At 43.8% G+C, this 15,073-nt stretch overlaps 1 protein-coding gene across 2 annotated transcripts in view; it reads right to left on the reverse strand.

Annotated features, from left to right (window-relative positions):
- LOC139381926 (spectrin beta chain, non-erythrocytic 1) overlaps window positions 1–15,073 on the reverse strand; it is a 122,543-nt gene that overhangs the window by 72,314 nt on the left and 35,156 nt on the right. The window contains exon 1 of one of the 2 annotated variants that reach the window (XM_071125787.1): window positions 7,037–7,615. The exons of the other annotated variant lie outside the window; for it this stretch is intronic. Coding sequence (XP_070981888.1) covers window positions 7,037–7,241 — 205 coding nt within the window. The 5' untranslated portion in view covers window positions 7,242–7,615. Of the gene's footprint in view, window positions 1–7,036; window positions 7,616–15,073 lie in introns of those variants that run through there. 2 annotated transcript variants of the gene reach the window in all.

Raw genomic sequence — 15,073 nt, forward strand, 5'->3', positions numbered from 1 at the left:
AAAAGCCAGAAAACATTTTCCTATCGGGTTATGTCAAGGCTGGTCGAGCAGTATGTTTCCCTTCTTTGTATTAGTACAGAGCCAAGGGGAGTGTTACAGAGAGAGCGCTACAGCTGTGTGGCCTCACAAGGGAGATATCACTCATGTTAGTTTATTACTCAAGTCATACACTCGGAAACCCAGTTGAAAAATGAAACTGTATGATGTGTTTCCTGTATAATCTTCCATAACCACATCTGTGAATGTGAACTTTGTTCATCATTTTTGCAGCCTGTTTCTAGAGATGACTATTCACTCACTCATTCAGAGAAGAACCTACAGTTACAGATATGACTCTCTGAGAGCACAAAGAGTGTACGATTTGCTTAAGTGCATACATTACTGTCCATTTTTGTATCTAAAGCTACAGGTAACTGCCAAAATAAAGGAAACACTTGAGTAAATGAGGTATACAAAGTATATTGAAAGTAAGTGCCTCCACACAGGTGTGGTTCTTGAGACAATTAAGTAATTAACATCCCATAAGAGGTGAGGTCATGTATAAAAATGCTCAGTTGCCCATTATTTTGGCTACCATGGCTAGAAGAGATCTCAGTGACTTTGAAAGAGGGGTCTAAGGAGTTTAGGGGGTCATAAGGAGGTGTGTTCGTCTCATTCACCAGATCTCAACCCAATTGAACACTTATGGGAGATTCTAGACCGGCTCATGAGACAGTGTTTTCTACCACAATCAACAAAATACCAAATTATGTAATTTCTCGTGGAAAAATGGTGTCGCATCCCTCCAATAGAGTTCCAGACACTTGTAGAATCTATGCCAAGGCGCATTGAAGCTGTTCTGGTGGCCCAGCGCCCTATTAAGACACTTTATATTGGTGTTTCCCTTACTTTGGCAGTTACCTGTATGTGTTTGATCAAACACAGTCACACAGAAGACTGTATACTAGGTAGTCACTAAGAATAAGACAAGCCTTCTGATGTAATACAATCAAATTAAAAACATGACGCTGTTCACAGGGAATCCGGCGCAATCCTCAGTGTGACAATAAATATTACGCGCAATGAATTAATCAAACTTCAAGCGCAACAAGCTAACGTTCTGAAGAGAACCAAAATATTTAGACTGCTACATAATAGCTCAGATATGTCAACGTTTTCCACTCGTGTGTTTTAAGAAGCTCTGAAATCCTCCAATCATGTGGAACATAAGCTGTTCAGGAGATATTGGAGCTGTTATTCTGTTTAACGAATCACCCTTGGTGTAGTGAGGAGATGGCAGGCAGAGTCAACCACAGCGGAGTCATGAAGTCATATGGAGAGTAGGAGGGAGAGGAGAGGTGCAGGGCACATGCTAGTCATTCTCTGTTGCTTTAGGCATAGAGAAGAAACTCCAAAGCAAACTAATTCACTGAGCGTTAAAGAGAAGCTTTCAGTCCTCATCTCAACCTCTTTAGGAAGGACCATGAGGCTTTTAAGACCTGATCTATATCACCTTTTACAGTGAAAAAAACCCAGTATATATATAGTTCAGTCTGCTGCTTTGGATATTACATTAGGACGATAGGTTTCCCATATTGGAACTGGAGCTCATTCTGACTTACAACCTAATGCTATGGACTTCCACTAAAAAGGTCCACTCCATGTCTTGGCAGTATTACTGATAATAAACATAACCCAGGTATGAAATGAAGTCTTACAAGAAACCATGTTTCCCCTTATTCAGAGGCCAAGGCTGTGACATAAGGGTTGGTGTGTGGGTGCTATTCTAGGAGGGGTAGAGCCCACAAGCCTGGAGATAGACAAGCTCATTATATCAAACATCTGTCTTTAATAAGAGAAGGGGGAGAAGAGATGGGGGAGAGAGAGAGGGGGGAAGGGTGGGGTAGATAGAGGGTGGAAGGTTGGTGGATGTGCTTCTAAAACTAGAAGCTTTCCGAGACCCTCTTATGTCAGACACACATGCAACTGACGCTCTCTCTCTTCCAGACACACCCTGTAGCGTATTGGGGAGACATGCGGACAGACAAAGACAGACCAGCCTGGTTGGCTTTAGCCTAACTCTGTTCACTCTCGCATGACTGTTATGAAGACTAACACAAACAGGGCTTTGGGCCATTTGACCTGGATCGTATAACATATCTAAACTCACATTTTCAACACATCCGGACCCAAATCCCATGCTTCCGTGCCTTTCACCAGGGTGGAATGTGGGCTCATGCCCCAGTACTTACCATGACGTTCCCTGTACTGATAATGTGGATGCCTTGCCTACACATGTACCAAGACTCAACACTACAAAATGAGTTTATTTTCTTCACAACACTAACCGCCAAGGTTCTTGACACAGAAGGTCATGTTAAGTCAAACCTCTTCAATGGCTGTAACAAAGCTGCCTTTGCCTACCAGGCCTACTCAGCTGATCAGCCTGCCTCGCTCTGCTCTGTTGGAGTAGAGGTTTACCCTTGACTGGCCAACTGTTGCGATCTGAAAGAGGTGCCCTGCACATGTAGCAACATTTCAGTTGATTGGTGAAGCTGACCTTTGTTTTGAAGGAAGAAAATCAAACAGTCTGCTTGTTCTCTGACAGCCCTGTAAGAGAACAGGCAAGCCCAGTGTGTACCTACTATTAATCTCCTGGAAATGCTTTATCTTAACAAATGCTGACCACTTTCAGTGTTTTACTGTCAAATCTTCTTGTTAGCAGAATGAACAACAAAATGTAACACACAATGTGCAGTTGCAAGTTCATTTACATTTCACAATGCCAAATTGAATGTAGTATTGGTGCAAACAACTAAAGAAACTCTAAGTTATGCAAAGACACAGAGTCAATCTGAAACCTCAGAGTGTGAGAATGTACACAGGCAACATCTGAAAACCAGCACATATAAACTGGGAACCGGGACACCCCACTGTCCATACCCATCCACTCCAAAACACACTCAGGGCCAAGCAGGCCTTTCACAACCAATTACATTTGACAATACTGATACTATCCCAATCTGGGCCATCCAATGAGCTTGGCTCCTTTTCTGCTGCCTGGGTCATTTTCCCTCTTGATAGCTGGATGAAAGAGGCTGCCTGTCATCTCAGCATTCCCTGTCTCTGTCACTCCACTCCCATTCATAACAGTCTGGGCCACACTGCATTGGCCTGGAGTTGATAGGCTGATACAACCCCCTTTGTCAGAGAGATCCGGAGGCCCCTGATGGGTTTTAGGGGGTTCCATGCAGCATGGCTCAAAGGGTGTAAAGTCAGTTTCCTACAAGGCAGACATGGCCATTCACTCATTTCAACCAGTGTCTCACCCTGTGGACTTTCTCTAATCAGAGAGTTGGGAATTGGAGCTAAAAGCGGAACAGAGGTAATGTTTCCCCTATATGCATTTAGCTAAATTGTGGCCGCCACTGCAAAAAAAATGTAATAAAAAAAATTGTGATGGTATAACATTTTCAGTGTAAACTTAAACCAATAAAACTAGATATAAAGGATGTCGAAAACATAATGGAGCAACAATCCCCAAATATACTGAGAATCTAAAATTCCAAAAATGACATGGCATGGGGCCCCCACTGATTTGTTATAATGTTTGAGTCACTCAGATAACATAAGAACATGGCAAAATGTGTAGAATTGCAGGAAATTAGCTTTGAAACTGCAATTCTTATCTCGGCTTCATTACATTAAAAAAACAATTTTATTTAGGAAACTAGCTTTAAAACTGTAAAATTCCCCCCCTCCCCATGTCAAAATGTGTAGAATTGCAGGATATTAGCTTTGAGACTGCAATTTGTTTCTCAGCCCCAAGACAAAATGTCTACAATGTGTGCAGGAAACTAGCTTTAAAATAGCTCAATTTTGTCTCTGCGGGCAAGAGGAGGGAGTGTAAAATTGCACCATTGGCCAACCAAAACCACACAGGTAGGCTACATTTATCTGATACCTATAGCTAAACATGTTGGCCTGTACTGTGTAGCTATGTCAACCTGAACATGTAGGCCTGCACACTGTAGCTACGCCAACCTGAACCTGATGGCCTGAACTGTGTAGCTATGCCTCCATCACACCTGTATGGTGACATTATGTTTGATATCCATACAGTCTACAGCCCTTTAGAGCATTTTATGTCTTTCTTCCCTCCCAGAAGACATCACTATCCACACTAACTTTGTCTGCTGCCAAGGTCTGTCATTTCCACCAGTGCCAGTACATTCATTGCCAGATAGACTTCTGAGGTCATATGATGGATAGAAAGATGAGGTAAGAATTCATTGCAGCAACATAGTGTTTTTCTTTTTACCACATGTGATTTTCTTCTACCTCATGTTTGCTAACCAGGGCCTCCATCATCGCTGTAATGGTCGAGGTTATTTATGGATGTGATGGTGGCCATTTTTAAATGAAGTTATAAGAGTGCCAAAGACCGGAGTCCTCCTATTCTCTGACAAATCAATCATTCTAAGGCCGGTGGGAGGGCAGACACAAGGACTGCCCATTTCATCAGGTTGGTATAGTCTCCCCCTCTCTCTCTCTAGCTCTTTCTCTGGCCCTCCTTAACCTTCAGCACAGCTCCAGGAAACGCAAGATTTACACTTTCCACCGAGCTCATGTTTCACCATCTCGAGTCCAGGGAGCATAAAGAACTGTGTCACTATGGCCTCCCAGACATTCCAACCCTACATATCCACCCAGATGGACATATAATGTAGTGTGAAGTCTGAAGACATACTACCACCTGTGAAAGATGTACTACCACCAGTTAAACACACGTCACTTGACAGATATTCTGTTTCTCATTATAGTATCATTGCGGCACAAATCGAAAACACATTCAGCCAGACTTGGAACCAAGAGCCTCCTCTTCCCTCTGCAACTATTCGATATACAGTACAATCAAATTAGCACAACAGGTATGGTTTTCCACTGAGTCATTGATTGAATTGCGCTGGGAATGCAGCAATGACTGGCCCTTTCATAAAGATGCCAACTTCCTTCCTCTTTCACCCTGTCTATTTTAGAAGAGTTGTTTATTCATTCATCATGGCCCCTACAGCACACAGGGGCAGTGCAGGAAGAGTCTGTCAGTGGTGTTACCAGGCTGATAACGGTCTTGCACCAAGCAACAGTTAGGCGCTAGAGCTGACTCATAGCCAAATGGACTGGCCTCAGAAACCAGACCCAAAACAATAAAGACTGGAATTGTCTGTCAATTTATCGGTGCCTGCATGTCCAGTACTAAACACCAAAGTGGGTACACACAGAGAGCTTATCATAAGCTAGTGTTCTCCATGCTGGACCCAGACAGAAATATGTAGCTGAATGGGACAATAGTTCATTGGGTCAGCACCTTTCTCTGGCACCCTTCTCTGTACAGAGAAAGCTAATGCAGAAGACCAATCTGCCACGTTTCAACACTACATTATCTCAGCGATGCCACACTACTTGGGCGGTATCCCTCCCTTTCCCATGTCTCTGTGTGGAGTGAAAGCGCTGTGCTGTCAGGGCTGCAGTGATTCATATTAAATCAGGGGAGACTCAGTCTCACAGTGACATTGGCTCGTAACAAATTATTCATTGCATGCTTCGTAAACAACAGGTGAACTGTTTATGGACCCTTCCCAACAATGCAGAGAGGAAAATAGAGAAATAATCGAAAAATAGTAAAATGAGGAATAAATACACAATGAGTAACGATAACAGAGACTCCTCTGGAGTCATGGGTTCCATAGGGTGTCTGAAGATGTTCAGAGGCCTCTCTGACACTAGCATGCTAATGAAACCACAGAGGAGACTGCCAGGAAAACGTATCATCATTCACCAATACCTAATCTCAAAGATATTTCATTATGCAAGCTAATAAACTATCTCAATATCTCAATATCATAAGTCAACACACTCATTCATTCCTGGCGCCTGCGATAATGTACCCGTCTGTGTGTACACGTACTGTATAATGCTGTTTGCATGAGATTGTGTGCCCCCTGCTTCAACCCAGCCCTCGTGCTCCAGTTGTGACCTCCTTGTATTTCACAGCTCTGAGCACAAGACAACAACCAACCCCCACAGGATCCCAGTCAACAAACAGCATCTTTCCCACAGAAATAACAGATGTCAACAAATGATCGAAGGCTATAGGCTTTGTTTGTAACGTAGAGTGAGACATGACTTCTGTCTCAGCTAAGATGGGGAGTCGTGTTTGTTCTTTAGGTTTTGCCCATGAGAAAGGGAACGAGAGCAGCACTGACAGACCCAAACATACACACACTTCAATGAGCCGGCAGGGCTGTGGAATGCAGGTAGACTGCACGGGACAGAGAGGGGCTCAAATGCTCTTCCCGCTGTTCGGAGTATGCTCAGTGGAGCGTGCTCCATCACAGCCTTCTTTCATCCTATAATGTGCTGCAAAACAAGACGTGAGGCTCCTCCTGTCTGGTTAACAACTCCACAACACACCGTCTAACAAGGAGCAATGCCAGGGCTCTCCTCCTCTAGCACCATGCTGCTTACAAAGCAACACAGGAGAACACCGCCCCTCCCACTTCTCTTCTCCTGCCATTGTCATCTTGGAACAGCCAGTCAGCTGCAGCCATGCTGTCTGGTCTGAAAGGCGATATTTTAAATGGCTCTTTCCTTTTACCCCATCGTCTCCCTAAAAAGGTGTCTCTCTACACGTGTAGCTGATATCCAGTCTTCCTCTTTTCCCACCCTGCACAACCTCACCAATATTTCATTAGGTGATGGATGGCGTCTGTCATTGCCTCATGATCCACCAGCCCTCTCCCTCGTAGGAATTGGAGGATGCTGCGACCCTCTCCTATCACTGACAGACAATGCAAAACAAAGACGGGAAAGACCTTACATCCCCAGGCATCCTGAGATTCACAACTGCTTCCCGACACCATGAAATCACGTCTTTATGAACCGGATACTACAGACCCTCCCGTTTGTCAGCTATCATCCGCAACTTTAGCGTGCATAGCAACGCTGGTAAACAAAGCCCTGGGCTCTGCTCTGCCTTCCTCCCTACTTATCTTACCTTGCAGCTGCTTAAATCGGCCCTCGAGTTGGTTGTAGTTGAAGGCAGCCTGTTTAGCAGAGTAGCCCGGATCAGGGCCGGGGCTGGAGGCAAGAGAGGGGCCGGGCCCAGAGGAAGGGGACAGGGGCCCTGGGGAGTGGGACCCTGGAAAGACAGGCCCTGGGGACAAGGGGCCAGGCATGCTGGTCGCCCTCTGTAGCTCCATCAGTCCAGTAGAAAATAAAGGGCTGGAGAGAAGAAGAGTTCGCTGGTCCCCCTCCTTCTAAAAAATAATGTCCAGTGGTGCTCCCTGTAAAAGGTTAGCTGGGAGAGTCCCTCTCTGGGTGATCGTGCAGCAGTTAGCCCCGAGGTGAAATGCTGGCTCAGCAGCACCACAGCATCATACTCGTCTCAGTCTTCTGTCCTCCCCTACTCTATCATCCCCCCCATCTTCGCACAGCACAAGCAGCTTGCTGACACTAACACGCACAGTGAGAACTATAAAGTGCTCCGTTCCAATATGGTAAAAGCCACAGGGAGAGAGACAGAGTGAGAGAGAGGGAAGCAGAGAAAGCACGCTGGACTCTGTACTCCTGCAATGAGCGAAGGGCTGCTCAAACACTGCACACCTTTTACAAACCTTAGGGAGGGGGGAGGAGCCAGCAACCTGGAATTCCTTCAGCAGCCACTCACAGTCCTTGTGTTCAGTGGTGATGTCACAGCCTCATTACCAAAAAGGGGAGTGGGAGGGAGGAGCAGAGGGGAGTGGTGGGCTGTACCAAATGGAAATGGAAAGGGGGAGGGGGAGACTTGGCCATGACCTTCCCCATTTCTAAGTACATTTGTTATTTTAAGAGACAAAACATCCCCTAATATTTCACTGATGCATAGACAGGCTCATGCACAAAAAAACAAACTTCCTGACTGTGTTTTACCAGCACGTCCTGTTAGAGTTCATTGCTAGCCCCCCCCCACCCTCACCGTTTCACATTAGTGTGTGGGCCTTACAAAAATGCACTGCCTTTTGAATGGCCAGACCAAAGCCAGAAGAATAAGGAGCTCTCATAGTGAGCTCTGTGTAATAATATCCTAGACAGTGAACTGGACCCAAAGTGCAGGCAGGTCTCCCCAGTCTTCTCTCCTTTCCTCTTCATTATTTAGCCATGTAGTCCGCCTGACCCACCGATTGAAGCGAGGGGTTATTATATAATCACAGAGCACAAAATAAGCCTTTTACTGATCAGAAAAACATTGAATCCTCATTTACTCAGTTTTTCCTGACAAGAAAGCACTCTTAAACATCTACAGTAGTTAGACTAGTCCAACAGCACAATATTCCCACCCATCTGAAAACCCTTTGCCGGAAAGCCCCCCTTTTACACCATTTCAAAGCTGGCCTTTCTTAAATTCCAGGCATTTTAATGGTATGGAATTTCTTCACTAGCTTTAAATGGAAAGCATGGCTTTTAGGGGATAAAAGGTTTCTACTTCCCAAACCTCATGTGAATTCAACCCCGCTGGTCCCATTACTCCTGGCAATGTATTTATACTGTAACATATCTTAACATTGCTGTATGTTTTCACAGGGCAGTCAGTCTAATGTGATTATACGCACTGAAAACCATTCCAGGTTTGGCCCGAGCGAGCCTGGCATAGCATGGCGGGGGAGGCGCTTCCAGATTAGGTTTTATATACAAACCCTTTGAAAGTTGGGTGAGTGGGGTATCTCTGTGCTGTAAATAATGAGTGTGGGAGGTAAATGCACGGTGATAGCTGAATGAGCAAGGTAAACATGAGCAGTGAAAGGGGGCTGTTTATAGTAGTCAATAGTGAAGTGAAAAAAGCTGAATGTCCGAGGGGAAAAGAGTATGGACCAAATGAAAAACTCGATATGAACTGCCTCAATTTCCTGTATGGTCAGAGCACAAATCACAAGGCCTCCTCGTGAATCGCCTCTGGAGCTCCTCTTCTGAATAGTGTGTTTGAGTGGAACATTCCGTTCAAAAAACATCCCTCTCCTCTGTTTTTTATTTTATTACCTTTATTTAACTAGGCAAGACAGTTAAGAACAAATTCTTATTTTCAATGACAGCCTAGGAACAGTGCCTGTTCAGAACAACAGATTTGTACCTTGTCAGCTCGGGGGTTTGAACTTGCAACCTTCTGGTTACTAGTTCAACACTCTAACCACTAGGCTACCCTGCCATGCCTGTTTAACTAAATACTCCCTCACTCAAATAGCAGAACCCTCATCTGAAACAGTTTCTATATTATCTAATTAACGCATGCAAGAGCAAAAACTCACTACAATGTCCCGTGAGGATGTTGCAAATGCTTTTCACAAAGAAAGTCCTGGGGGGGGGGGGGGGGGGGGGGGGGACAACCATGTGATCTTAATCATACCCCGCCAACCAAGAGAGTGAAGCAGTGAAATATCACTCGACAGCCACTCTCTTTGGCATGTGCTACACGACAGACATGCTTCTACAGCCATTGTACTGTAATCCACAAGGACAAAAGGGGAAACAACGGCGCACCAGCGGCGACAAAAGAAACTCATTATACTTCATTATAGATGCCACAAAGTCAATCAACCAACGTGTTACTCGATAAGCGCCTTCCTTTTGCTTCTCTGTTAACTAAATGCTTCCATAAAGATGGTACGCCAGAGACCTGCTAAGGCACAGACTCAAACACACAGGCACTCTACATAGCCCATACATAATCTAGATTAGAAGCTACATGGGGACAGCTATGACAGGTGGAGGTGGTACAAAGCCAGTGGGTTGCTAAGAAACCTGGCCCTGCTGGCACAGCCTTCACTGGGCTCCACAGTGATGCGTTAAGGACACAAACTTGTAAAGCCATCGTGGAGAATTTCACAAGAGCACTCCGCTTCATCCCTGTCGAATGTAAATTATATTCTTATGAGTTCAGCTCCTGCCAGAGAGATTGATGAACATCTTTACTGAGCCAGAGTCAAAGTCCACTCCACACACATTCTCGTCTTTCTCTTATATTTGGGACATGATACACCTCCCCCAGACCTGGGGAGTCTGTCTGAGTCGGGGGCTTCCTGTTTAAATGTGTACATTTTGGAATGCAGAGAATGTTAGGAGCAGGGGGGCTTGGGGTGGGTGCTCAGCAGCATAAAGACTCTTTAAGATGGGAGGAGGGGAGGCTGCCATGGCTAGTTTTATTTATTTACACGTCTTGGCTGGGCCGGCTTTTCAGAATGTGGCGATTGCTTTAAAGAGCTCCCCTCCTCAACTCCACAGCCATTCCTGTCACCTCCGCACGGGTTATTCCTGGACCTTCCAGGGTCAAGCAGAGCGAAGTTTACCAGAAACACAGCAGGGATACTGCCAAGGTTACAAACAGGTCAATACACACAAATTGAAAGGGTGTAAAAAACAAACCACAAACACTATTACTGGAAACCAGCATCCCGCAGTGCAGACTGTCTTAGCAAATGCAGGGGGTTCTTCATGACATTATTTACCATCGCAGACAGACATTCACACACCAACCTCTTGGCTGTTGGGCGTATTCTCATACTGTACACTACTGTACATATCATACCCTAATTTGGGATTAGCTCCAAACTGAATATGTACTGTTAGCCATACATACACACTCCCTCGCTCCTTCCTTCAGTGTAAGGAGATACAGATCTGTTTCTAAAGAGATCAGTGCAGTTAGCCCAAGTGGTTTCAGATTTGCCTATCTATCATATGCACACTGTGGAGGTGAAACACACCAGGGCATACGCACTGTTCAGGAGAAAACTAGCCTGTGCCTCAGGAAGGGGCATCAGTTTACACCATAGATTTGATAGGTTTACACAGACATGTTAGTTTGATCAAACACAAGACCTGGCACCTCCTAAGTCATTCTGTATCCTTGAACAGCATGGTTTAGTGTGTTGGCGGGGTGCATTATGTAATGTATTTATTTATTTTTATTTAACTAGGCAAGTCAGTTAAGAACAAATTCTTATTTTACAATGACAGCCTACCCAGGCCAAACACTCCCCTTACCTGGACGACGCTGGGACAATTGTGCCCTGCCCTACACTGTACAGCTAACCTTGACTGCAACTGCTAGACAACATTTTGAGAGGTGATTCTGAATTGAAGATTTTACTTAAATACAGTATGGATAGTTACAATTAACCTAAATAATGCCTATAAATACATGTTTCACAACTAACATTGTGAGAAAATGGCAATATCCCATATTAAACTGCTGACATAGGCAGAACTACACGGGCTGCATAACTGATGATGAACGCCTCTGAAAAAAGGGGCAGGCATGTGTGAGTGATGTAAGCGCAGTCACCTCCATTAAGTGACGAGCAAGGAGCAGAATGCCACCGCCACTGCAACGTTAAACTCACATCTGGCCAGCAAATGCTAAGAGGGAGCGGGGGAGAGGGAGTGAGAGAGAGTGAACGAAAGAGAGAAAAAAGCAAGGGTAGGGCAGAGAGAAAGGTTTTGTACTGCACAAACATCAGGTCAGTATAGAGATAGATTACATGAATGCATCAGTAATCAATTAAATCAGATCTGCTTCAATCGAAAACAGGGGAAAGTAATAATACCATGCAACATAATAACCGGTGATACACGAACAATATAACTCAGACCTAACAATACAAATGATGCTATATACAGTATTCAAGCAATAAGGCCCCAGAGGGTGTGGTATATGGCCAATATACCACAGCTAAGGGCTGTTATTATGCATGACAGCCGTGCTATATAGGCCATATACCACAAACCCGAGGTACCTTATTGCTGTTATAAACTGGTTACCAACGTAATTAGAGCATTAAAAATAAATGTTTTGCCATACCCGTGGTATACCACGGCTGTCAGCCAATCAGAATTTCAGAGCTCGAACCACCCAGTTTATAATGGCCAATATACCATTTCTAAGGGCTGTTCTTATGCACGACCCAAAGTGGAGTGCCTGGATACAGCCTTTAGTCATGGCATAATGGCCATATACAACAAACCCCAGAGGTTCCTTATTGATATTATAAACTGGTTACTAGTGGGCACCAATATCGATAATTCTATATGATATCAATATCGTTTGATATCGATATGACTGAGGCATGTTGTGATATCGTTTAATACTTATTTTACCCCGCTTTCTACAACAACGCACCGGCAATTGCTGCCGCACTCGGCGGATAGCTAGCAAAGCAAAGACATAGCATGGGTTCACCAATGAGACCAGCTCACTAACTTTAATACAACTAAAAGGTTGTCAAAATAGGCAAGACAATAAATACTTTGGTCCACAATGCATTTCATGTTTCATATTCTGAACAAAAATATAGGCTCTATCCAGGCACTGCGCTTTGGGTCGTGCCTAAGAACAGCCCTTAGAAATTGTTTATTGGCCATTATAAACTGGGTGGTTCGAGCTCTGAAATGCTGATTGGCTGACAGTCGTGGTATACCACGGGTATGACAAAACATTTATTTTTAATGCTCTAATTATGGCAAAACATGTTATAAACTGGTTACTGAACAAAAATATAAACGCAACACGCGTTCACATAAGGAAATCAGTCAATTGAAATGAATTCATTAGTCCCTAATCTATTGATTTCACATGACTGGGCAGGGGCACAGCCATGGGTGGACCTGGGAGGGCATAGGACCAACCACTTGGGAGCCAGGCCCACCCACTGGGGAGCTAGGCCCAGCCAATCAGGGCTTTATTACAGAGAGAAAAACTTCTCCATTTTATCAGCTGTCCGGATGGCAGGTCTCAATTGATCCCGAAGGGGAAGCAGTCGGATGTGGAGGTTTTGGGCTGGCGTGGTTACATGTGGTCTGTGGTTGTGACGCCAGTTGGACGTGCTGCCAAATTCTTGAAAATTACATTGGAGGTGGCTTATGGTAGAGACATTTACATTTAATTCTCTGGCAACAGCTCTGGTGGACATTTCTGTAGACAGCATGTCAATTGCATGCTCCCTCAAAACCTGAGACATCTGTGGCATTGTGTTGTGTGACAAAACTGCAAATATTTTGGAAAAATGCTCCCTAACAGGGATGTAAACAAATTTGTGAACACAATTTCAGAGAAATAAGCTTTTTGTGCATGTGGAACATTTTTGGGATATTTTATTTCAGCTCATGAAACATGGGACCAACATTTCACGTTTCGTTTATATTTTTGTTAAGTATACATACATTTATTTGCTCTCCATGAGTCAACCGCCCTCACCTGCTAGCTAACTAGACAGCTAGCCCACAAACAGTTATAGAACAAAATAGCAGGCAACAAACAACTGCTGGTGGGAAAATTATTCATGAGCTAGCTAGACAGCTGGAGCATTGTAAGAAAGCAAATTTGTGCCATGTATGTATTCTTTACATTATTTCTGTTTATGCTTGTGCACACATCATATGGTTTTAACAAACATGTTTTTAGTTAGCCAACTTGCTTTTATTTTTTAATCTGCTTTAGCTAATGCTACCTAATCCCCTTCAGCTAGATGGTAGCTAACTAGCTAGCCAAGTAGCTAACGTTAGTGTCACGCCCTGGCCATAGAGAGGCTTTTTATTCTCTATTTTGGTTAGGCCAGGGTGTGACTAGGGTGGGCATTCTATGTCCTTTCTATGTCTTGGCCTGGTATGGTTCTCAATCAGGGACAGCTGTTTATCGTTGTCTCTGATTGAGAACCATACTTAGATACCCTTTTCCCCCTCCTGTTTTGTGGGAAGTTCATTTAGACTTTGTTCAGGGCACATAGCCCAAAGCTTCACGGTTTGGTTTTGTTCTTTCTTTTGTCGGCGTCATTTTTAAATAAAGAAAATGTACGCCTACCATGCTGCACCTTGGTCCAGTCCTTCAGCCAGCCGTGACAGTTAGTGACTAGCCCACAAATCAGTGGTGGAACCCACCTGACAAAATAACCAGCTAGCTATTTTGTACCATACATATATTATTTGCATTATGTGTAGTTTAAAGTAACTGCCCAGTAAAAATCTCACTTTTAAAATATATTATTCTGTTAACTCATATCCAAAGAAATGTGTTGACTCGTTCTATACTGGTACGTGGCCAAAGCATTAATTGGAGAGAAATTATTTTTAAAAACAACTCAAACTTGTATCTCAAACAGAACATTAAAAAAATGTGTTCTATTTTCTCATAGAACATGATGTCATCTCGCTAAGGATGTCGACCTGGCCAACCAGCGGCCTAGAGAAGGATGAGCTGGCCAAATCAGTGGTCTACTAGCTCAACTCTCTCCTACAGATCAGATTTTTTGCTAATCGGACAAAGACGGAATGGGCACAAAATGTATAGCTAGAAATTTAGCTCCAGATTTGGTATAGTGGTACAGCTAAATTAGTTTACTCCAATTTAGGTCTAGCTAGCTAGCCAGTCAGTTTGCTTGTTCAAACAACTATGCTGGCTCATCAGGAACTGAAACCACGTTACGATGTGAAATACATTTTTTTTATATATATTTGATATTGATAGGCTTGGGCAAAATACTGTATATTCCATAAACCGGGGTATTTTGAAATACCCACGGTATGATTTTCCACCCACCCATTTTTGTGAAATATTCACAAAAATGTAGTTGAGCCAGTCACAAATTCAATACTATTGTTTGACAGCTAAATATCTTATAACTAGAAGTTAAGTAAGACATGCCAAATACATTTTCTTCAGCTCAGGGATCCAGCTATGCATTTGGTTTGCTAACTTGCTAGTTATAAGTGGCTAGCTTGCAAGATCAAGCTTCTTGGTTTCAGTAGAGACAAACAATCCCCTCCTAGATCAAGTGTGAGTAGCCCTTTAAGATATTTATGAGCTGGGTTGTCTGTCCTTGCAAATAGTTTATATTCGCTTGCGCAAGTTAGCATTTAGCTAGCATCCGCTATGGGAATTCACTACTACTTTGTTAGCATTTTCTTTTCAGGAAATAAATAGTGCCCTATGTGTTATACGATTATACCTTATACCCCGGCATGGTACAGGAACAGAATGAAAGTATGGAAATCTTGATACTGCCCAACC

The sequence above is a fragment of the Oncorhynchus clarkii genome, chromosome 23, assembly GCF_045791955.1.
Source record: "Oncorhynchus clarkii lewisi isolate Uvic-CL-2024 chromosome 23, UVic_Ocla_1.0, whole genome shotgun sequence".
NCBI lineage: Eukaryota > Metazoa > Chordata > Actinopteri > Salmoniformes > Salmonidae > Oncorhynchus > Oncorhynchus clarkii.